We start from the raw sequence: 25,510 nt of genomic DNA on the forward strand, positions 1-25,510 counted from the left end.
TGACATATTAATGTTGGGTATATAGCATAGTGATTCAGAGAACACAGTTTTAAGAAAGGGCGTAGCATTATCAAATTTGTGAGCAGGTTTTGTCATTAAAAATATTATTGTCACAATATGTAATTAAATGTCTCTGTAACATGCCACATTATATATATTTCAGTTCAGTTCAGTTCAGTCGCTCAGTCGTGTCCAACTCTTTGCGACCCCATGAACTGCAGCACGCCAGGCCTCTCTGTCCATCACCAACTCCCGGAGTCCACCCAAACCCATGTCCATCGAGTCAGTGATGCCATCTAACCATCTCATCCTCTGTCGTCCCCTTCTCCTCCTGCCCCCAGTCCTACCCAGCATTAGGGTCTTTTCCAATGAGTCAACTCTTCGCATGAGGTTTCCAAAGTATTGGAGTTTCAGCTTCAAAATCAATCCTTCCAATGAACACCCAGGATTGATCTCCTTTAAGTCTCCAGTGTTTGTAAATTTGTCAAATGTTACTTCTCTTTAGGAGATATTATAGAATTGTGGCCTAGTAGAATTGAATATTAGTGTGAAGAATCCTGCTTTTTACTTTATCTTTCATATAATAAACTTTTTCATTTGAATCTTTTATTTCAGTCACTGCTGAAGTGTCAGGGTAGTGAGATACACTGCTTACACTGAATCTGCCTATGGAAGTATCAGATAATAATGGTGAAGTAGATATATTTTATAAATACATGGAAATGCCACACAAATTCTAGACTGTTTTATTTGCTGGCTATAAGTTATAGGTATAGTGCTAGATGGTTTACATATATGACATCACTTAATCCTCCTTCTTGTAATGATCTCAGCTGGACTTTCTTTTTAGTGCAAGTCTGCTCTACCTCGATGAATGTGCTTTCTAAAAAACTGGTTTCTTATAACCATATGCATCAGTGTTCCGGCACTTTTAACTGTTAGTTGCTTTTCTTCAGAACTAACATTAAGACACATAATTCGACTAGAAGGTGTAGTGAGTTGTGCTGTATCTTGTCTTCATAGGAGTACCTAAGCATATGCCCTATTTGCTTTGGTGTAGGTTACCTAGAATACAGGAGATTGGTAAGGTGCTAAACTGCAATTTTATGTGACAGACAGCTGAAAACAAGGCCGTGTGTGAGAGCAGCGAAACTCTTAGATTTTGTGCATGTCAAAACAAGAACAAAGATTAAAATGCAAGTTTTAATTTCCTTAAATATGGATCCCAACATTAATTGAGGTATGCAGCTCACACACAGCCTTGGGTGTGGCCCATGAACACAGCTGCAAACTCTGATCTGTAACTTTTATTATTTTTTGCCCTGTATGATGGGGCCTTTGGGTTTGTAACCCTTGATGCAAATGAAAGAGAAGAACACATACAGCAACATACATAGTTTTTGGCTTTGGTGTTTGTGTCATCAGAATTTTTTTGTTCATAGAACTTTAATACTTGGAAGCACTTGTGGAGAAAGTTTAATATGCTGGATTTTTTTCTTGAGGATTGGGAGCAGAGCATGTTCTCTGGCCAGTCTGTGGTAGTTTCTTACCTGTGCAGACCCCATTGCTGATCACAGTGATGATTTCAGAGGCATCTAAGGCCTGCACTGTCCCCCTTACATGACCTCTGCAGGCAGGTGCACATAACCACCTGCCGTGGTGAACCTAAGTATTGTACCTTTTACTCAGGGAAGTGCGCGAGGGGATTGCAGAAAAGGAGAGTCATTGACCTCACCTTTCTCCTCCATCTAACTTTATGAGAGCCAGTGTATCATCACCAAGCCCTGCATTGTTGTCAGGTGAAAGAACTGTTTAGAATACCAGTAGACGTTAGTTTCATTCTGGGATTTAGGGATGACTGTATATTATGGATGATTGGGAACTGACTTCTCTCTCCCATTGCTGCCAGAACTCCCCCAATACTTTCTCATTCTTACGGCAGCCAAGAATGGACATTTTCTCAAATGGGACGTGAACTGGCTTTCACAAAACTATATTGTGTTTAATGTTGTTAGACTCTTACAAAATCCTAGAGCCTGGAAGATTACAAAATTTATGTTCATCTTTCATATCATGGAGAATGATAAATATCATGGCTGACACTATAAGAGTGTATATTTATGGGGCAAGCACTATTCTGAATATCTTACAGATATTTTTCCTTTAGTTTTCACAAAGCCCTATAAGATGGATTAGTATTGTTATTGTTCTTAACTTACATGTGAAGAAACTAAGAGAGAGTGCCTATGTAACTTGTTGTAGTTCAAGTAACTAGTGAATGGAGGAATTAGTGTTACTTGAAAACCAGGTTTGCCTCTTGGTCAAGCCAAAAGACACAACCAAGCCAAAGATCAGGAGAAGGAAAGATTTATGACTTGCAGCAAGTAAGGAGAACACTGGGGATCTTTATCAAAGTAGTGTCTCCCTGAACAGCAAAATTGGGGACTTTTAAGCTAAGCAGGCATGCAGATTCATGAAGGGGGTCTGAACAGAGGAGAATTCAGCATAGAATTGGGGGCAGCAGTTGCCAAGCTTTAGTTGACTGAAGTCATGAGGGTCAGAAAAGGTCCACATCATCCTTCCTTAAGTTCTCACCAGTCTTGGGTTTTAGCATCCTTTACCTGTGTTAGGGCCTTGGTTCCTGCAGAACTCAACAATATATCAGATGATTATGCACATCCTTTGAGAAGGAACTAGGACATTGTTTTATCATTGAATTAGTGTTTCTTGACAGCTTTTCATTTGTTCCTGAATTCCCTTAATTCCTTTACGATCATTAGTTATTGAGATCTTTCAAGAGCAAGCATTGTGGCCAGGCTGAGATCACAAAACAGCTTGGGCCAAAAATGGCTTCTCTTATGTCAAGAAAACCATGCCTTGTTCTCTTTCTCTGGGGACTCCATACCGTGTCTGCTTATGCTAAGATTTGATTCTGGGACATCTGCTTTTAACTCTGTGAGATACTGGGCATTTTAGGGACTACACTGCTTATTAAAGTGACCATGCTAAGAATTTTTAAAATTTACTTATGGTTTGCTTGTCTTTGAGGCCGTTATTAGTGTTGGGCTTATTTGCCAGTCTGTCCTGAGTCTCACATCTTGTTGCTGCTGCTGCTGCTGCTGCTGCTGCTAAGTCACTTCAGTCGTGTCTGACTCGTGTGACCCCATAGACGGCAGCCCACTAGGCTCCCCCATCTCTGGGATTCTCCAGGCAAGAACACTGGAGTGGGTTGCCATTTCCTTCTCCAATGAGTGAAAGTGAAAAGTGAAAGTGAAGTTGCTCAGTCATGTCTGACTCTCAGCGACCCCATGGACTGCAGCCTACCAGGCTCCTCCGTCCATGGGATTTTCCAGGCAAGAGTACTGGAGTGGGGTGCCATTGCCTTCTCCTCACATCTTGTTATAAGTAGTAAATGCTTAAGAGAAATGAAAGAATTAGCTAATGTAGACAGTTTTTCTGAAAGAAAAAGAACACTGTATGATGCAAGCTGTGTTACAGAGGTGTTCATGTTCCCCTGAGCTTGAAGGCACCTTGTACGCAACTGGCTTCATCTTTTCCTACGAAAGAACCCCTGTGACAGTGTCACAGGTCCTGTGTGAACATCACCACTGGACAGCCCTTTCCAGTTAGACAGCTCAAATTAAGAGAAAGTCCTTTTCACTAAAAGCTCACGATCAGTGTTTAACAAGAGCATTTTAGAAAAGCAGCCAAAAGAATTAAATATCAGAATAGTTATGGAAGAAAAGAAGCATTGTTGTCTTGAAGGAAATTAGGAACTTTGGTATCAGTTACAAAAATGCATTTTTCTTTATTGTAAATGGTTTTCTAAGGATCACAGTATGGAGCGCATTGTGTGTTTGTTTCTGAATTGGTTCTAATCCTTTGTGAGGTCTCAGGTCCTTCTGTGAATCTGAAAAGCGGAAGTAAATATGACAGGAATCTCTTATTTCTATTCTCTAGAGATTTTTTAGGGCCTGCTTAACATCGTGTGTGCATGCTAAGTCGCTTCAGTCATGTCCGACTCTGCCAGGCTCCTCTGTCCGTGGGATTCTCCAGTCAAGAGTAGTGGAGTGGATTGCCATTTCCTTCTCCAGGGGCTGTTCCTGACCCAGGAGTCGAACTCGTGTCTCTTATCTCTCTTATTGGCAGACAGGTTCTTAACCACTGACACCACCTGGGAAGCCCTATGCTTAACGCCAGTGTAAGGGAAACAGGGAGGATGTATTTTTCTCTCACTAAAAAATTAAATACATTTCAAGTTGCTTGTCTTGAGAGTTAAGTATTGGTGTTTGGCTTCCCTAAATTTTCACACATTTCCAAATAGGGAAAACGTTCATCATCCAGTTAATATACTTGGATATTAAGTACTTGCTAGAAGATGTCGTTGTTGGAACAATATAATACATATGGTAGCCTATGGTCAGCAGTTCTGTTCTTCTCTGTGATTGTAATTGTGTCAAAAGCAAATTTAGTGAGATGGAGCTTTAAGACATGTCCAAGCCAGACTCTTGTGTTAATTGTTGTTGCTACATCTGTTTATTTTGTGCCTTTAAGGATATTATTGAATGCGATACTTTCCACAAGTTAAAACTAGCCTAATATTGTTTTGTGAATTGGCTGTTTCAGTTCAGTGAGTGTTTTTGTGTGGCCTCTGTTAGGCAACCATCATGTTTATTATCAAGCTTCCAAACCCTTCTGAGTTCTCTGCCCTCCTTCCCCTCCCCCTCCACCTGCCCCTAGTCAAGAGATTCAAAATACTGTTCATCAAACTGAGGCTCATACGCATTCAGTTTGAGTCAGGGCCAGCATCTCCCCTCCCCTTTTTTTGTTTTGTAAATAAAATGGGCTAGAACAGAATATATTATAATGGACTGCATGTGAAAATACGTGTTTTTATTAGTTCAGATTTGTACCAGTTAGGTCATGAAATAAAGTATACTTTTCACTGTGTATTGTGATGAAAAGTTTGAAAACAGTGGTCTACTTTGGTGCTACTCAATTTGCAGCCCCTGGACACTGGTACCAGTTTGTTTGTTCCTGGTCTACAGTGGGATAAGTACTGAAATTGAGAAGAAGCATTTATAAGTTTTTGTAGCAATTTGACATTGCCAGTTTTCAAGGTTTTGATAAGTGGATTGTCCCATTGAAAGGTGTAGACCAGTGTGGGTGTTGTTGAACTTGCATGATGAGACATATATATTTTGAGGTGTTTACTGTTAAGAAGCACTATTCGAGGATATTTTTATATATGAGATTCACAGCATGGTGGAGAGAATAAATTGTCTCAGGATAATAAGCTTATTACCTTTTGGTAACATAGGCTGAATGTGTTTCTAATTTGCTAGAGTTTCAAATTTTCTCCCTGTAATGACAGAGGTATTAGAGAATATACAATGTTTTATATCTTCTCTTTGCTTAAAAAAAAAAAAATTGTTAACATTGCAAATATTTGAAATTCTAATATAGTTTAAATTTTACAACAATATCCATTAAATCATCAATCAGAAATATATGCAATACATCCTTTTTATGAACTATAGCGTTTAGTTTCTATAAACAGAAATAGTGTCTTGAATAAAAGAAACAATGTGTTTCAGTCCTTTCTTTGTGATAGAATAGTTGTGAAGTTAATCACAAATCAGAATTTTAAAAGATGAACAAATACTTGTACACTTATCAGCTTTAAATTTTCCTTTTTTCAGATTTAGATATTATTATCATATAGACTACTTTGAATTAATTTAATAAGATTCAGTGATGAGGATGATTGTACTTCTGAACTGATAAGTGTGAAATTTAGGGCTCACCTTAAAGTTATTAAGGATAGATCTGGCTTATCTATGACTAAAATAGCCACATTTGATCATTAATTTTTAAATTCCTAGACTCTGAGTACTCCAGATTTTTAAGAAACCTAAACCTACCCCAAGTTATTTTTTAAGTGTTAAATAAATGGAAAACCTAAGTTTAGACTATAAAGAATGAAAAGTTTTCATTTCTGTGCTTTCCACGAGACAGCAGCCTGACTTCGTTTTCCTAATAAGGCTGTACTAAATGTTGGAATGCTTGTCCCCTTGAATTTTACCGAAATACCTAAAAATACTCACTTTACCGAAAAATTTCACAATTTAATTTGTTTAGCCTAGACAAGAATAGAAAAAGTGATGTATCTGGAAAAAGTTAGTGGCAAAATTGTGCCTCCAGTATTAACACAGGACAGAGAGTATATAGAAGTGAGCCTCAAAGATCTTATGCTTTGGATGTTTGAAGAACAAATTAGTTATTTTGTTCTTTTCCATCTGTATTCTGTTTGTCTTTATATATTCAAGATCTGGGGCAAGTTTTAGTCCCTCTCTTTTCTCCTTCCTTAAGCAAGTAGTAGCTCATATAGTTCAAGCATACCTATGGGCTACTTTATTGCTTGGCACTGTGTTGAGATTTGCTCTTCTTTGATGTGAGATTTGGATTTAGCTTTCTTATAAAATGAAGTACTATATTTAGGAATACGTTTTCATCTGACTTAGAGGGGTGAAAAGACAAGGTCCTTATAGTGGTGTGAAGTAGCTTGTCTCCTAATTGGCTTTCTGGCTTTCTCTTACTGCTCTTTCTGTTTTTATTCTCATTCCAGCCCATTGGCACATTCCTGCCTCCAGGATTTAACACTTACTATATTATGGTCTGCATGGGATTCTCTGCTTCAGGTCTCTACTCAGATTTCATCTTATGGAAACCTTCTCTGGCTCCTTCATGTAAAATCATGTATCCCCACCCCTGTTTTTGGAGAAGGGAATGGCAACCCACTCCAGTATTCTTGCCTGGAGAATCCCATGGACAGAGAGCCCGGCGGGCTACAGACCATAGGGTCGCAAAGAGTTGAACACAACTGAAGTGACTTAGCATGCCCCTGTTTTGCTGTACTATACTGCGTTACATCATTGCCATGTGACATACCTTGCTTGTTTATGTTTAGCCTCCTTCTTCCAAGTAGAACATAAGCAACTTCAGAGGAGAGATCTTGTCTGTATTATTCATAGCTGTTGTGCCATCTCCTACAGCAGAACGTGCTCTTTAGGGGCTCAATAAATATTTGGGGAATTAATTAATCAATGAAATACATCAAGGAAAAGATATAGCATGGGTATTGCCTTGTGCTTGAAGTAACATTAGGTGTAATACATACAGGTCAGGAATGAGAAGGTGTTTGGTTAAAGTAATTTATGGTAATAGAGAAGCCCATAGTAATTATAACAGGTCGGTAGGGTAAACAGAAGTTAGGTTCTGACCATAATATAAGGGTATGTGTTTGTTTATAAAAGTATAGGCTGATTCAAAAAGAATTGAACACAATTAAAAATGTATTACTCAGTGACTAGGAATATATGAATATATGTTCAGTTCAGTCGCTCAGTAGTGTCCAACTCTTTGCAACCCCATAGACTGCAGCATCCCAGGCTTCCCTGTCCCTCACCAACTCCCAGAGCTTGCTCAAACTCATGTCTATCGAGTCGGTGATGCCATCCAACCATCTCATCCTCTGTTGTCCCTTTCTCCTCCTGCCTTCAATCTTTCCTAGCATCAGGGTCTTTTCCAGTGAGTCAGTTCTTTGCATCAGGTGGCCAAAGTATTGGAGTTTCAGCTTCAACATCAGTCCTTCCAATGAATATTCAGGACTGATCTCCTTTAGGATGGACTGGTTGGATCTCCTTGTAGTCCAAGGGACTCTCAAGAGTCTTCTCCAACACCACAGTTCAAAGGCATCAATTCTTCAGCGCTCAGCTTTCTTTATAGTCCAACTCTCACATCCATACATGACTACTGGGAAACCATAGCTTTGGCTAGATGGACCTTTGTTGGCAAAGTAATGTCTCTGCTTTTTAAAATGCTGTCTAGGTTGGTCATAACTTTTCTTCCAAGAAGTAAGCGTCTTTTAATTTCGTGGCTGTAGTCACTATCTGCAGTGATTTGGAGCCCCCCAAAATAAAGTCTCTCACTGTTTCCATTGTTTCCCCATGTATTTGCCAGAATATATGGAGCTAAACTAAATTGAAAAGGAGGCATCATAGTTATTTCTATAATCTTGCAAGTGCAGTGTACACCCCTGTATCACAGGGCACTCGTCAGACTGGCAGTCTTACTCCTTCAGGGATATTGGTAGCACATCACCATCAGTTGGTGTAATGGGGACTATGATGCCAGTCCTTTATTTTCTCAAGTTCACCAGGAAGAAGAGATAGAAATGTAAGGTTCTTGACACATGCCCACAAGAAGATATGTATCTTGGGATCTGCATGGCCACTGACCCAGAAGCCAGCTGCTATTTTAATCAGAAACCCGGTTTAGTTTAGCACCCAGGTTAGTGATGTTTGTTAAGAAATCTCCAGCTCCATCCTGCTGGAAAATGAAGTTATTAGAGAATTCCTATGGGAAAAATAGTCCTCTTCTCTGGAAAAATATGGAGGAATGGACTGAAGGTGCTTGTTTCTTTGTTTTTGCATGTTTATAAACCCTTAACTGGGAATCTTCTGAAGAACTTAAACTTTTTTTTTTTAATGTCTGTATTGTTCAAGCTGTAAAATGTGTACTTTCTATAGATTGAGAATCAGATAGGTAGATAGATATCTGTATATATGTCATCTACCTCTGTATATCTGTATGTTAACTAAATATCTATACATATATGTATGGTTTACCATGAGTAACTTCTGTTTTTATATGAATTAAAACAAAGATGGCATTCTGTAAATAACATGATTGAAAATAGAATAGTTTTTAGTTAATAGAAAATTAATAGTTATTCATTGTTTGAAAGTATTTCTCTCTGTAGTTCTTTACCAAAGTTACTTTTGTGGCTTTTTCACTTTGATATCATTCCTAGAAGGCAGAGTGCTGGAGTTGCATTTAAAGCATCTGGAGCATCTTGGGTTCAAATCTTGGCTCTACTATTTTAAAATTCTAAGTTGTGGTCAAATTATTGAACCTAGTTGAACTGCTTCTTCCTGTAATTAAAATGAGAACCATATTATTTTCTTAGAAAAAATAAATGAGGTAATTTATGTAATGGGCAAAATGAAATTATTGGCATTTGGTATATATTCACTTAAGTGATATTTTCTTATTAATTTCTAGTTTGTTGTTGTTTTCTCTTGAAACATACCCTGGTAGATAATTTGGCTTGGCTCTGACAGTATATAATCCAAAGGGAATAATTTCCAGAAGTCCAGGCTTGTATTTTCTGCATGAGGGGTAGGAAATTAATGTCTGTCACTGCTTACTTTGTGCCAGTCACTGCTAGGTGTGTTACATGCATGACCTCATTCCATCCTCAGAACAGTTTTATAGGGGAAGAATTACTGTCTTTGTGCTAACAAAGAAACTATAGCTATTTAATTTTGTTGGTGGCACAGACTTGCAACCTTTATTTAGTGTTTCACCTGTTTTTCAAAGTATTCCTCTCTCAGTGAAGAGCTTGATAAGAGAAAGGCTGAGTATGAAAGATAGGAGGATCTCTCTGTCTCTTTAAGGCTCAAGCTTTTCCTAAAAGGAAGAAAAAAAAAAACATAGGTAGACAAACATCAGGGTATAAATTGTGCCTGCTTATGCTGCTGAAACTCTAATACTTTGGCCACCTGACGTGAAAAACTGACTCATTGGGAAAGACCCTAATGCTAGGAAAGATTGAAGGTGGGAGGAGAAGGGGACGACAGAGGATGAGATGGTTGGATGGCATTGCTGACTCAATGGACATGAGTTTGAGCAAGCTCTGGGAGTTGGTGATGGACAGGGAAGCCTGGTGTGCTGCAGTCCATGGGGTTGCAAAGAGTCAGACACGACTGAGCTCTTGAACTGAACTGAACTGATGCTGCTTTTATCCTGTTCTTCAGCATCTGACCCTTATGTATTGCTAGATGTCTGTGAAAATCCATGTGTGCATATGATTTGTTATTGATTCCTTCTCTGTTAATGAATTTTAAGAGATTTTAAGAGAATTCCTTCTCTAAATGGGCTTAATGAATTTTAAGTGCATTTGTTAAGGGTATTTTAATAATGTCATGAAAAAGCCAAGAATAAATGGAATAAATGTATAAATGGAATTCCTAATGTTGCACAGGTGGGTTATTTGCTTTGCAAATCCTATTAGTTTCTTATTAGTAATGAAGTACTTACTATTTTGATAAAAATTTGTTTTCTCTACTTGATTGGAGCTGGAAGAGAAGGTATATTGAATAAAAGTAATTACCATTGTGCCATAAGGAAGATAGAAACCTAGTAGGTTTTGAGTGAATGAAACTCTGTTACAGATTGCTTGTTTATATCATTCCTAAAAGTATTATAATCGTGTCTGATATGAAATGAAATAGGGAATTTTGGTGAAAAATTGGAAAAGAAGGAAATTATACTCTTCAGCTTCTCTCACAGAAAGCATGGTGCATCCTTTTTTTTTTAGAATGAAAAACCATTACATTACTTACACAGTTGCATTTGTAATACATAGAAGCAGAAAGTGAGAAAGATCTTTAGTAAACTTTATCATGTCTACTAGCATGTCTACATAGCAAAGGAACCGAGGTGGAAAGTTAAAAATAGTACTTAAAATGTCACGCTTAACCCAAGAATATTAAACCTGTCCCTTCTCCAAGCTTCAGTATCAGTGCTGTGTGGTATGAGTTTTATTTGAATGAGTGGTTTGAAGGTTTAGATGGATCATTCAGTGGCAAGTAATATGAAAGTTTGAAGTAGAGGAATTAAGAGGGATTGAAAGGTGGTGTCTTGCAGAAAGAATAATGAGAAGATCAACTCTCATATCTTAGGCCAATCAGTGTCTGAACAGATTGTAATTTGAGGTTTTCCTTTATGCAAAATGATTATGAGGTTTAGACACCAAAAGAGCCATGGTCATGTAGGATTATTTCCTAGAATGTTATAGTCAAAACCATGAAATAATCTAAACTAGGAGTTAGCGAACTATGGCCTACAGTCTATTCCCCTACCTGTTTTTATAAATGAAGTTTTATTGGAACACAGTCATGCTCACTCACATTTTGTCTGGATCATCTTTCTTGCTATAATGGCAGAACAGAGTAGTTGAATCTGTACCCTGTGGCCCACAAAGTTTAAAATACTGTCTCACCCTTTCCAGAAAAGTTTGCTGTTTCTTAACGATGGGGCATACAAAATAGCCTCCTTGTATTATGTAAACCCTTTATTGAAATAGTTTTTTTACTTGATAAAAATTTTATTTTTAATAAGAATGAATTATCCTGGACATTGAAATACCTTTTATTGAAACTTGAACATATGTATGATGTTATATAATCTCTTCAACTTTCTTGTTTATAGAAATTATTTTATAAACACTAGTTAGAAAAGTGCTTTTTTCCCCTTAAATGATACTAAGATTATTTGGAGTGTGGGCATGAGGCACAATAAACAGATAAAACTATCTTCCCTGATAAAAATGCTTTTGTAGAAATAAATATAGTGTTAAAAAATAAATTTTTTCCATCTAGAATCAAGTAGAATAATGGGAAATTTTGCATTTATCACTATGTGAAACTCTTATTTATAGACTTATCATATGCCTCTTCCAGCTCAAAATTATTGAAGGCTGGACAGATGAAAGGGTGATCTCAAGTGAAGGATATCAAGTAATATATAAAACTCTCACCCAAACTAGTTATTTAAATTGATCAGTATTCAGTTTGCAATTCTAAAGATCTTAATAGCATTAAATTGGTGAACTTCAACCATAGAAAATAAAGCAGCATATCATGAGATGAAGAAATATTTGTTAATTTGCTGATTCCTGCTATGTGAGATGGGTATATCAGAGGAAGGATAATGTAGATATTGGCATTAAACTTTTTAGTGATCTAAGTTCTTTAACATTTGTAGACTTTATTTCTGAAACTTAAGCAATACATTGTGTATAAGGCCTTTAATTTAGTGTGGAGTTCCTAATAAGACCCCAATAAATGTAATGCTGACCGTGATCCTCTCATTGTTTTTATAATAGGAAATTATGTTGTCATTTTAAGTTTAGCCTAATGCTCCTTTCTCTCACAAGCCCCTTATATTCCTTCTTGAAAAGGCAATAACCCATCTGGTCAGGAAGCTCAGTAAAAGTCCTTCGCTTCCCTTCCTTACTCCCTCAGTTCCTCCCTATCTCCCTTTGTGGCTTGATTTAGAACTTGGTTGCTGAAAATTTCTTCTCAAGCCCCATCAACTCTTGTAACCACCTGAAAAGAATCTTTACAACAAAAGCCATTTCCTTACCTAGAGAGGTAATTATTAATATCAAGTGGTAATTGCCTGTTGTGAATTTCTCAGTGCCCTTTTCATTTTCAAACCAAGCCTCAGCAGAGGAGGCCCCAGATACTTAGAGGGCTTCTAGCAATTCCATTGCTTCTCTCTTTTCCTTCTTTCTCTACTAAGTCTGTTGGACTTTAGGTTATTATTTCTGTCTCTCTATATTTAGTACTCATAGTAATAGAAAGGGGATCCCCTGGTGGTTCAGATGGTAATAGAGAAAATGCAAAGAGAGAGAAAGAACCTGAGACTGTGTGTATGAATACATGTGTATGTGGTGAGTATAATCTTTTATAAGCTGAAAGGTGTTGTGTAATAACATGCTGCATGCATGCATGCTCAGTTGTGTCTGATTCTTTGCAACCCCATGGACTGTAGCTGGCCAGGCTCCTCTGTCCATAAAATTTTCCAGACAAGAATACCAGAGGGGGTTGCCATTTCCTCCTCCTGGGGATCTTTGCAACCCAGGGATTGAACCTGTGTCTCCTCTGTAGGCAGGTGGACTCTTTACCACTGAGCCACCTAGGAAGCCCTGATATATAGCTACTACTATATATATAGCACACTAATATATAGCTATTTTGTACTTTTGTTTGTAGAAAAAATAATCCTTACGTGTTCTCAAATCATTGGAAAAAACCCACTGATGCATTGCCATAAGTGATTTAAATGTTTAAGGTTTGAGTTTTAGGAAAGCCGACTAACTAGAAGTACAATTAAATATGGGGAAATGGTTTAAAGAGACATCCCTCTACACACTTGAGTGCTCACTTTTTTCCCTTCTGGAGTTGCTTTGTTATTGCAAATTGACAACTTTGCAATTAAAGTGATTAATGATGTGCCCTAGTGTTTATGGGTCCTGAGGTCAGTGAGCCCAAAGATGGCCATGCTGTGGGAAACTTAGATAGAGTTCATCTCACGGAAGATGAACTAAAATTCCTTCTCTTTTCTCTATGATTGTTTATGAATTAAGTGTATTAGATATGGTTGAAGGCATCACCAAGACATAATGAGTAATGTGAGTAATCTTCATCAGTCCAGTTCTGTTGCATAATTCCTCATTTTTAAACACTAATGTAAACATTCATTGGTGACTTTTATTAGCTAAAAAAGTTTCACTTTATACAGCAGTGTTAGAAAATTCATTGAGTGTTCATACAGTGAAGTTTTTCATGATCCCTTTGATTTAATCTTTATTAGATCTATCGCTTATTTTTGGTATTATTTTTCCTGTACATTATTTTAACCAGGGCATCAAAATTCTGATTTCAAATACAACATTGTAACTTGGAACTCCTTTCAACCATTCAGCCAGAAGTTCTGAAACTGGTTGTAATGCTTCAGGGATTTTTATTTTGGATATTGCTCTTATAAAAATCAATCAGCTTTCAAAATAGATTGTTCTAACCACACTGTGGGCTTTGTTCTTTGGATTCCATGAGCTGAGCATAGTACAGGGCCAAGGCACTAGCCTCTCTCCTCGTCGTGGCTTACTGCCCTACAGAAGCGTCGCACCAAGGGAAGAGAGAACAATAAGTGGATTGTTCGGTCCGTGGCACCGAGCCATTGCCAGGATCTCTGCTGGCTTCAAACACACACCCTGCACAAAAGTGACTTGTGACGGTCACTGTGGTTGAATGGGAGATCTATATGTTACACCATTGCTTATTTCCCAGGATTTGAACAGAAAAATGTAGGAATAATTATTAGCAATTATACATCAGTTTTTAAAACTTTGTCTTTACAAAATTGTTTGCTTTTAAGTAATCTATAACATTTCTGAAGTAAAGGAGCAGATTCTCAGTATAATATTGTTTTTAAAAGAAAGGCAACTATAAAAATTTTAATTTTGGGAAGTAGTTTTCCTTATTCATTTATTAGGATTTTCTCCTCAAGGAATATGGGAAATGTATATTTCAGTTTGGTGGGGGAAATGAGATTTTCCTCCTTAAACACTGATTAAATTATAAATTATGCTCAGAGTATTTGGGTATCTTATTTAACAACCTTTAAGAAAGCACCAGCTTGTCAAGAAAGATAGTGTGTATAACAAAAGGTTTTGAGGAGTTTGTGGATTGTAATGTTTCTTTCTCTTAATTTTAGCCACCTGGAAGAGACTTAAGAAAACTTTTCAGACTGACAGAGATTATACTCTCTTTATTTAAAATAGCATTTCTCAGAGAGTTTTTCCCTTTCGTAATTCCAGCCTTGAGAAAGGTTTCCTAAGTAAATGAATATTCTAAACATGAGTTCCAGAAACGAGTATTTCAAGCTCATGGGTGTGGACAATGATCCACAGTGTTTTCTTCTTTAGGCATTTAAAGGCTTTAAATAGTCCTATGGTTACAATGCTTATGTAACTTTAAATTTTCTACATTTCTCTGATAACACAACCTTTTTGGGGGGGAGGGTGTTTTGGAAAGTAGTTTTCTGTGAAGCCTGCTTTGAGAAATAGCCTTAGTTATCATAAGTAGAACATGTACAGTGCATAAAACGTGGAAGATACAAGAGGGGAGAAAACGTATCATTCATAGAGAATTTCTACTGAAATACTGGTGTGTTTCCAGTTTTTTCCATGTGTTAATCATGCTCCATATATGCTATTTTATATTTTTCTTTTTTCACTTAACATTGTAAAGTAAGCATCTTATCATGTAATTCAGAATTCTTTCTAAAAATTGTTTTAATCATTGTATAGTGTTTAATCATTTGGTTATATGACAACCATTTCCTCACTGTATATTTAATTAGTTGTTTCCTAGTTTTCACTGTTGTAAGTTATACTGTTCAGTTCAGTTCAGTTGCTCAGTCATGTCCGACTCTGCAACCCCATGGACTGCAGCACACCAGGCTTCCCTGTGCATCACCAAATCCCAGAGCTTGCTCAGACTCATGTCCATCGAGTTGGTGATGCCATCCAACCATCTCATCCTCTGTTGTCCCCTTCTCCTCCTGCCTTCAGTCTTTCCCAGCATCAGGGTCTTTCCCAATGAGTCAGTTTTTTGCATCAGGTGGCCAAAGTATTGGAGTTTCAGCTTCAGCATCAGTCCTTGCAATGAATATTCAGGAATGATTTCCTTTAGTATGGACTGGTTGGATCTCCTTGCAGTCCAAGGGACTCTCAAGAGTCTTCTCCAACACTGCAGTTCAAAAGCATCAATTCTTCGGCACTCAGCTTTCTTTATAGTCCAACTCTTACATCCATACATGACTACCGGAAAAACCATAGCTTTGACTAGACCTACCTTTGTTGGCAAAGCAATGTCTCTGCTTTTTAATATGCTGTCTAGGTTGGTCATAACTTTTCTTCCAAGGAGCGTCTTTTAATTTCGTGGCTGCAGTCACCACCATCTGCAGTGATTTGGAGCCCCCCAAAATGAAGTCTCTCACTGTTTCCATTGTTTCCCCATCCATTTGCCATGAAGTGATGGGACTGGATACCATTATCTTAGTTTTCTGAATGTTGAGTTTTAAGCCAACTTTTTCACTCTCCTCTTTCACTTTCATCAAGAGGCTGTTTAGTTCTTCTTTTCTTTCTTCCATAAGGAAGGTGTTGTCTGCATATCTGAGGTTATTGATATTTCTCCCGGCAATCTTGATTCCACCTTGTGTTCATCCAGCCTTACATTTCCCATGACGTACCCTGATAGCTCAGTTGGTAAAAAATCTGCCTGCATTGCAGGAGACCCCGGTTCCATTCCTGGGTCAGGAAGATCTGCTGGAGAAGGGATAGGCTACCCACTCCAGTATTCTTGGACTTCCCTTATAACTCAGCTGGTAAAGAATCCGCCTGCAATGCAGGAGACCTGGGTTCGATCCCTGGGTTGGGAAGATCCTCTGGAGAAGGAAAAGGCTACCCACTCCAGTATTCTAGCCTGGAGAACTCCATGGACTGTATAGTCCATGAGGTTGCAAAGAGTTGGACGTGACTAAGCGACTTACATTTCACTTCAAGAAACCTAAGTTTTAATGATTCTATGATTCATTTGGTAGTTATTTAAATATTTAAACCAGCATAACTAATTTTTATTGCATGTAGTGTCAGCTCTTTCATTTGATGTTTAATTATAAGCCAGTCTTTTTTTTTCCACCTACAACGTAATGCTTGTGATTTTCATGTGTAATGGACTCAATCCTGGAATTTTGAGGACAGCTTTTCCTCTTTTCTTTGACTGCTTTTCTTATTTCATGTCATTGTACTTGTGGGCCTTTATCAGAAGGTGAGCAGGCCAGATATTAAAGATTCAGTTTAAATTTTTCTGTGAATTCTGTATTTTAGGAAATAGTTTTGTAGAACTTTCAATCCATAAAATATGGTAAGACTCGTTGTTCTTTAAGTTCTCAACAGATTAAGAGATTGGACTCCACAAAGTTTGTGAAAATTAATCATTCTGGGGTTTTTGTTGTTGTTGCTAATGCTATTCAAGTAAGAACTAACACCCAGAAAAAACTAAGGGGTTTGTTTTCATAGACATGAGATATATGCATTTTATTCTTCTTGGAAACCTCTTTATTCTGTTCAGGTTAAACATCATCTTTTGTATATATTGTTTTTGTGTTACTAGAAGAGCTCCTTATACCTTTAAGTGTCCAGATGAAAAAGGATTCTGTCCTCTCTGTTACGGCAAAATTTCAGTCGTGTCTTGGGTGGTTTTAATAAGTAGATCCTTTGTGATTGCATCTTACTGTGAAATTTCAATGAAAGAAAGATTCCACTGTTCTGTTCTTGAACTTGTTTCCTTTGCTTGTTATAATAACCCTATAAGCTAAAAGAGAAATAATTGTTTGATTGATAGCACACATGGAAAGTTGTGCAATTGCAGAGTGTAATTCTACATAACAGTAACCCAATGTTAGCATCCATTGTGATCTCTCATTATGTTAGCCAATTATTCAGTCCGTGCTTGCCCTGGCTAACCAAATTAGTTGTTATTGGAAGATTCAGTTGCTCCTAAAAATGTTGATCGGAGTTCATTACTAGGTTATGACTGTAGAGACCAAATATACTATGTTAGCTTCTCTGTAAGTAAAATGATCTCATGATTTGCAGCTTAAAATTTATCACTTATTTACCTACTGTGGTTACATTTCTTGAATTCTGCACTTGCTGTCTTATCCTCAGGCTTGCGTGATATAAGAGGAGTTAGACTGCTTCTGACATTATTAAACCTAATGTATACCTTAATGCTGAGAAAATAGCTTTAAATCATTAGGAGCTCTCCAATCATTTACTGTCCTTGACTGCAGGCAGTGTCTTGTAATACATAAGGATGGTTGGCTTTAGCTCCATTCTAGAAATAATTTACTTTAACTCTGAAGTTCCTCCTGTGAAGAATGGGGATAATGATTGCTGCTGCTTTGGTTATTTGTCATGATTATAAGAGATAATTGCTCCAAATCAATTATCATTACTATTAGTCCATGCTAACGAAACTGACAGTAATAATACAAAAAAGTATAGATTAAAAATAATGAATTTGAATATGAGAATAGTTCTGTGCATGGATATTTGTCCTCTTTTCCTTTTTGTCTTCTTTCTATGCTCAATACTGATAACCTGTTATTAATGCATGCCAGGCCGTGCTGATATAGAGACTCAAGTAGGCCATGATCACTACCTTCACTGAAATTGTAGCCTAGTGGAAGAACTTACAGTTTGGTTTTAGCAGAACAGATCCATTAGCCTGCACTCAAAATATAAATACAAAATTAATACTCAGTGAGCCAGTTCAACCAGAATTTATTTAGTGTCTTCATACAAAGATCCATGTGTCCTTTGGGCATATTCATGGATAATAAGAGAGAGGCAGATACTGTTGGACAAAGAGATCAGTTATTTGTTTCAGGAACTACTCAAGGATCTGAAAGTCATGTTTATTTTACTTTACCCTTTTTGGTGAGGGATAGCCTTAATTTAAAGGTTAAACATGGGTACATTAGTAAACAGGATTGGTGTTTGTCTTTCCTCATTTGAATGTGTAGAGAACTGTTGAATACTTAGTGTATGAGTTATTGGATGTTACAGCATTTGAGTTTCATGAACTAATTAGTAGCTTGTGAATAGTTAAAAGCATGAATTATGACACTACAAATTCTGATGACAGTATATTAAGGTACATAATAAAAATTTAATTAATAAGTTTGCAAAAATTCATGTTTTCTTCCTTTTTCTGTTTTTTCCTCAGAGCATCTGCTACACCCAAGCTTGAGCCAGTTCCTGTTCAAAAGGTGTGTTTCTAATCCAGCATTACTGGGGTAATATTTGATTGTCCCTCCTGAACCACTCTAACTTCCATTCCTGTCTCCGACCATACTGACAATTTATAGTTCCCATACAGTTTTTCCTCACAGTTCTTTAAAGATGATGAGGGATAGTGAAAATCAACACATAACAGAATTATAATGTAATTATTCCTTATTATTTAAACAATGTAATTATTCCTTATTATTTAAATAGTATTTCCAGTGTCATATATTATCAGTAACTCATATCCAGATTTCTTACCTTCACTTTTAATTTGCCTCTTTATTCAAATAATCTAAACAGATTAAATAAGTGGTTACAAAAATGAATGTCACAATAAGTCTTTAATGAAGTTGACTGGTAATATTAAATTACATTTTTAAATTATGTTTTCAGAGTATTCTTGGATTAGGTTTTTGGCAAGTACCCTTTTTTTTCTTATATATATATATCTTCAAATTGTCCCAAATCATTGTTCATTTACATCTGGTTTTGTGCTTTGAGGGGTTTTCTCCTTAATTTTACTTGTGCCTATTCAGTGAATTTGCTCATATTGATTCCCTGAGGCATTAAGTTACTTTATCTCCCTCAGCTTTATTATTTCTGTAAAATTAGATTACTTTTTCTTCCTTTAAATTAAACATAATAGAGCTACCATTATGTACTTTTAAAGAATTCGATTGTTTTTCTTTTGGGATGATAAGGACTTATTCTTGAATTCATCATAGAAGATTAAACTGGTTTTATTTTTAAATTCACACTTTGCGATAGGGGTTTGCAAACACAAATTCTGTTAATTTTAGGTGGAACTGATCTTTCTTAGTTGTTATTTTTTTCTTTGATGTCTATGAAGAAACATTTAAGATCTTTTTTTTTTTCTCGTGTTACTTTTGAATATTTATTTTGGAAATGGGAAGAATTTTATTCCATCTTTAGCGATATCTCAAAACATTCCAGAGAGAGAAATAGGTGGACTGTAGAAAAGGGAAAGGATTGATTTTGTTTCATTTGTTTTGTGTTTTATTTTTAAGGAGCAATTTCTTGAATCAAAATAATTAGAATGTTCACATTTCTGAATTAGATGAAAATGAACATTCCTTTTTTTTTTTTAATTGAAGAATTAGAAATGTCCAGCTGCTTCTGCATGAATCAAATAATTGTACTCTGGAGAGTAATTAAACGTGTTTGAAAGATGGAATTGTAGTTGAGACTCTGGATATTTTAAAATAAATGTTTTGATTAGTGATGTTTTGTTTACTGTGGGGTATTAAAAAATTTTCCTTTGGAATATGTCTAAATTGGCACTTATGTTGACCTTTAGGCTTTTTGATAACTTTCCTAATCTATTTCCTAAATATTTTGAACTCCTTTCATTTTTTAAAAAAAATTTATCTACTCAGTATGTGCATCTGTGTTATGCATGTTGAGACCTGTTAGCATGCATGCTAATATTTTATCAGCTCATTATTTTTATCTGGAAATGTGTAAAGTTTGGCCTGCTAACATAATTGTGTTTGTCTTTTTACAAACTAGCTGTGTGTTCTTTTCGGTGGATCTATTTTGCATGTCTTTGCCGTGTTTTGTGTATGTTTATTTTTATTTTACATAGGGAGAACCTAAAGAAGTAGTTAAACCTGTGCCCATTCCATCTCCTGCTGTGTCCAAAGTCACTTCCACAACCAACATGGCCTACAATAAGGCCCCGCGGCCCTTTGGTTCTGTATCTTCACCAAAAGTCACATCCATCCCATCACCATCGTCTGCCTTCACCCCAGCCCACGCGACCACTTCATCACATGCTTCCCCTCCACCCGTGGCCGTTGTCACTTCTCCCCCATTCGCTGCATCTGGACCGCATGCTAATACCAATCTTAGTGCTGACCAGCGGTCATCTGCACTGAGCGCTGGTAAACCTGCAGTTAATGTCCCACGGCAGCCCACAGTCACCAGCGTGTGTGCCGAGACTGCCCAGGAGCTAGCGGAGGGACAGAGAAGAGGATCCCAGGGTGACAGTAAACAGCAAAATGGGTAGGTGGCCGAGGGTGCTTTCTGCTCTTATCAAACTCTTCTTTCAGGCAATTTCCAGGCAACACTTCATCTCCACCCACCCCCAAATCAGCTGTTCTCTGAAAGAAGGGAAATGAAGTTTCATTTGCTTCATTAACATGTAATGTAGCTTTATGTTATATACAATACAGCAGTCTCTGCAAGGCAATTATAGGTTAATCCAAGCCTAATTATGCATCTTCACCTGTTATAAATCATGTAACGGACTCTGTAACTTTTTCTTCAAGTCTGGAACAACGTGGAGCAGCTGGCCCTTATAATGCAAGGCAAATCTTGAATCTTTCTCAATTTTTCCATTCTTTTATGAGTCACCAAAAGTTGAAATAGAATGGTTGCAGTTGTGTCAGCTTATGTATCTCATGCGACAGAGAGAGGAAATGAGAAGCTTGTAAGAAGCTGTTTTTCTAGGAAGTATTCTGAAGACAGAAAACACATTTAGTTTTGACTCATGTCTGTGTATGATGCATTAGCTTAGGTCAGCTAGCTAAGCCACATTCTTTTCAGATAAACTTATGCTAAAATTTAGTCTTTAAAAGCAAACAGTAATGAGAGGACAGTAACATAACGGATGCTTAAAAACATCAGCAGCAAATTAGAGAATACTTTCATTGTAACACTGTAAACATTTTTCTAAAATGAATAGATTTAAAGCAGTGGACACTAAATATATAATGTTACAATAACTTTCTGAGAATCCATTCCTTAAAATTTTCCTCTTTTTTTGTGGCACAGATTTTTTAAAAATTAAAGTCTGTTTTCAGTAGCCATCATTTATAGATGGTTATTTTATTTTTGGAATCTAGTTACTGTCGTTTAAACCAAAGTCATTTCTGTAAAGTCATTTTGATCAGATTTATTGTGACAAAAGTGTCTTTTAAAAGGAAATAATCTGCATGCGTGATTATTTTTAACCAATGTCAGTTCCCAGGAAAATATAATTAAAATAATTGTGTAGTTAGGTCCTTTCTGAGATAATCCCTTCTGAATTTTAATTCACGTAATGAAGGGGCTGTGCTTTCATAGGACTGCTCCCATGGCAACTTGGGGGCTTTGAAAAAGAAGGTGGCAGGGTTCCAGGCTGCTGCTGAGAGAAAGGAGCAGGTCTGGAAGGACAGCTCCTGGGCCCTATGTGTGGTTTTGTGGTTGTGAGTGACTTTTGAAAGTTTTGATGTATATACTGAGGAAAACTAGTGCCTTTCAAAGAAAGTTATTTCTTTTATATGAGGAAGATAAATAGTATGTAGTGTTGAGGTGCATTTGGTTGTCATTTTTCTGATTTGTCTATTTTAAGATAATAGATTTTAGAGTAATCAGAGTAGATACCTTGAAAAGACAGATGTGTGTGTGCTCAATTGTGTCTGAGTCTTTGCAACCCTGTGAACTGTAGCACGCCAGGCTCCTCTGTCCATGGGATTTCCCAGGCAAGAATACTGGAGTGGGTTGCCATTTCCTTTTCCAGGGGATCTTTCCAACCTAGGGATCGAGCCTGTGTCTCCTGCGTTGCAGGTGGATTCTTTACTCCTGACCCATCTGGGAAGCCCCTTGAAAAGACAGATGCTGCCTATCAAATGCTAGTCTCATGGAAGACTAAAAGCAGAAGTTTATTTTGTTTGTTAAATTCCAGGTTCAGTAGGGAAAAAAATACTTCTTTTGAAGGAAATGTTTAAGTTAAAATCTTTTCTCCTTCCTAACATTTCATAAAATTTTATAAAGAAGGCTTCTTAATAGAAAATTGTAGAGATAAAAGCAAAACTGAGGTTACAGAGAACTATTATATTGAAAACACCAAGCTGAAACTTTGTGTTTTATCGGTATAGCTTTGGTGATTCCTGAAATGACTTATTATTTTCAACTTTGTAGGCAGTGATATAGTTACAGGGACTTTACAGTGGTTTCTTAGTCAGTTGACATGTAGTTATTGAGCACACGGTGTCCTGCACTGTCCAAGATTCAGGACAAAAGGGACTATTACATATTTTGCATCATTAACAAGCAAGTTACTGCTTTGCATTTGCAAATTAATTGCATTTAAAAGTAGCTTAATTTCAGGTGTTGACCCGATGTGTTAGCACAATGAAAACTTGATTACTATGAAAACAAAAGTGTGTTGTTTGTGAAATTCTATAGACAAATTTGCAGTGCTCTTTCTGCTGTTTCTCTTACTACATTTAGGTCAGAGAAATCAAAAATAAATCTCACATTTTACTATTTACTAGTCAGTGATGTCATTTTGAAAAGCAGGTGTTTTGTGTTACTAATGAATATATTTCCTGCATCAGGTGTCAAACTCTTTTCCTGAAATCACTGTCAACCTTTTTACTAAGTGTGTGATTATTGAATTTTCCATATTTTTATAGTGTTACAAATGATTGCAACAAATGTCTTCCACAGTTGAGAGTTGTTACTTTTTATTATTCTTTATTTTAAAACCTAAGTGCCAGTAACCAAAAATTTAGGAGTTTACAAGAATGTAAAGTTAAATTGATAGATTATGTTTTTATTCAAAGCAGGAGGACTATTAGTTTTTATAGGTGTCCCACTCAAATTTATTTAGTTTTATAATAAACATAAGACACAAGTGCTTATGAATAATGAATCATTACTGAGAAATAGTTATCCTAATAGTATGAAATCTAACAACTGTGTTGATATTTTTAGAATATTAATAACACTATGCTAGCATTCCTGTTCCTTCTTACAAATAATAATGGAACAAGGCACTTTTTAGAAATTTTTAGTCCATCTTCTTCATATATGAATTTGTAGTCTTGGCTTACTATTTTCTTTACTACTCTTCTTACTCTACTTAGAGCAAAATGGAGTTTTATATTCCAAACTGGAAGGGAATCTATTTTACATCAAGTAGTTCAAGTGATTTACCTTTTTCCTTTCCATATGCTCTTGCATTATAATGTGCCACTGCTTTCAAGAGGTAAGTCTTTTATACATTCTTTATTAATTTTAATTTCATTGGACTGCAGTCTCTTCTAACAGTTGGTATGTGGTATTTTGATGAACCTGGCCTTGGAAGATACAAAATATGATATGGTAGTAACATTTTTAATGCTTTTCTCTTTGCAGAACACAAAAGTGACAAAGTTAGTATCCACATTACTGGAGAGGAAATATGGTGATTTATATATGAGTAAACAGCATGAATGCCCGATTTTTGCAAAATTAAGTTAAATTTTGCAAAACAGCTATAATTTAGAATAACCACATTTAGTCTTTTCAATAAGTTTTGTTTGCATTGCTATGTTGTGGTGAATTGCTTTATGGTAATAAATAGCAGTGTTTAACTTTCATCATGAAGTATATGTGGGGTTTGCTGTTTAACAGTTTACAAGAGGTTATGTTGCAGGTAATCTGTAGCAGTCAAGACTGATAGACGAGAAACACAGAAGAGAAAGTATAAATACATGTGCCACTAGTGAATAGTCTATATTATAAAACTGAGTTGATTTCCAAATTCATATCAAAACCCAGTACTTCCCAGGTAAAATCTCTAAGAACCTTTTTGATTTTTCAGCCAGTGTTGCTGAAAGACGTAGAACTCTATGTGTGCAGTTGTGTGTCATTGGCTGAAAGAAGGTCTGTACACCTTTGCAACTAGTTAAATGTCACAGGTGGTTGGCATAGACTTTGGAAATCACTGTGGTATAATGTCAAAATTTTGTGTCTGTTGGTATTGATGATAAACTAGTGATTACTAGCTTTAAAGTTGATAAAAATCACATTAGACAAGAACTTAATTGTGTGTTATGATCATTCTGAGCATATGCTGCAATTTCCTTATCATCGTACTCTAGAGTAGAATTGAAAATATGGAATATCTTAGACACACTTGAGGGAATTAGCTATTGAATAATAATAATTATTATTATTAAATTAGAGCAACTTTATTCCAGTATGGTTATGATCTCAGTAATTGAATAGGGCTTCCCATGTGGCTCAGCTGGTAAAGAATCCGCCTGCAATGTGGGAGACCTGGGTTCAATACCTGGGCTGGGAAGATCCCCTGGAGAAGGGAAAGGCTACCCACTCCAGTATTTTGGCATGGAAAATTCCATGGACTGTATAGTTCATGGGGTCACAAAGAGTTGGACATGACTGAGCGACTTTCACTTCACTTCACTTCAAGGAACATGTTACAGTCATATAAGAATATTATACACCAGTGTACAAAGGCTTTCACTAGTTATAAGATTCCAGTGTAATAATTTGACTTGTAAGGGGGAAAATGGGACTTGAAAAAATAACCGCATTTAGGTTAAATGTATATTTTTTAAAATTCAAGGATAATATTCATTAAATTACTAAATATTACTATGCATTGTGCTATATGTTTTTAACTGCAGTATATGATTGAATTCTTATTTAAACTTTGAACCTTGAGACGTTACTTAATTTTCTAAGCATGCAGCTTGTAAGTGATAGAGCTAAGATTGGAGCCTAGGGATTTTTGGAGCCAAATTTTGGTGTGCCTTGCTCTGTTACCTGTTTGTGACCTGAACTTATTTCTGTTACTTTGAATTAGTATTTGTTTTTAATGGTTATAGTCTTGATAAATTGAGTGAATTGAAACTACATGAATGAATAACATGCATAAACTACAGTTGGGTTTAATGGCACTTTTTTTATGTTGAGCAGCTGGAGGATCTTTTCTAACGACAAATTTTTATAGTTTTCAAAGTGCTTTCAAGAGCATGTAAACATATGCCCCTACGGAAGTCTGAAAGATAGAGAAGTATCCATTGGATCTCTATCCAAAGATAGAGAATGTAGTCTGTTTCACTGTTGAGGGAAAAGAAGCTCCTGGGGGTTGCAGCTTGTCCAGGCATAGAGGGGTGGGCAGCATAGCCAGGGTGAAAAGCCAAGTCAGTCTGACTGCCC

The 25,510-nt window shown here is 36.5% G+C and overlaps 1 protein-coding gene and 1 long non-coding RNA gene across 51 annotated transcripts in view; both read left to right on the forward strand.

Moving 5' to 3' along the window:
- Window positions 1-25,510, forward strand: part of PDLIM5 (PDZ and LIM domain 5) — a 317,004-nt gene that overhangs the window by 198,677 nt on the left and 92,817 nt on the right. For 17 of the 50 annotated variants that reach the window (XM_081595125.1, XM_081595034.1, XM_081595147.1 and 14 more), the window contains 2 exons: window positions 18,492-18,534; window positions 20,160-20,578. The exons of 2 other annotated variants lie outside the window; for them this stretch is intronic. In XM_081595125.1, coding sequence (XP_081451251.1) covers window positions 18,492-18,534; window positions 20,160-20,578 — 462 coding nt within the window. Of the gene's footprint in view, window positions 1-18,491; window positions 18,562-20,159; window positions 20,593-23,698; window positions 23,748-25,510 lie in introns of all 50 variants that reach the window. 31 more of the 50 variants (XM_081595262.1, XM_081595320.1, XM_081595254.1 and 28 more) reach the window with 8 other exon arrangements.
- On the forward strand, window positions 2,601-3,713 carry LOC145547001 (uncharacterized). The gene is made up of 2 exons (XR_014083446.1): window positions 2,601-3,210; window positions 3,354-3,713. It is a non-coding gene; the product is annotated as an uncharacterized LOC145547001 (long non-coding RNA).

The sequence above is a fragment of the Giraffa tippelskirchi genome, chromosome 1, assembly GCF_054371585.1.
Source record: "Giraffa tippelskirchi isolate mGirTip1 chromosome 1, T2T-mGirTip1v1.2.pri, whole genome shotgun sequence".
NCBI lineage: Eukaryota > Metazoa > Chordata > Mammalia > Artiodactyla > Giraffidae > Giraffa > Giraffa tippelskirchi.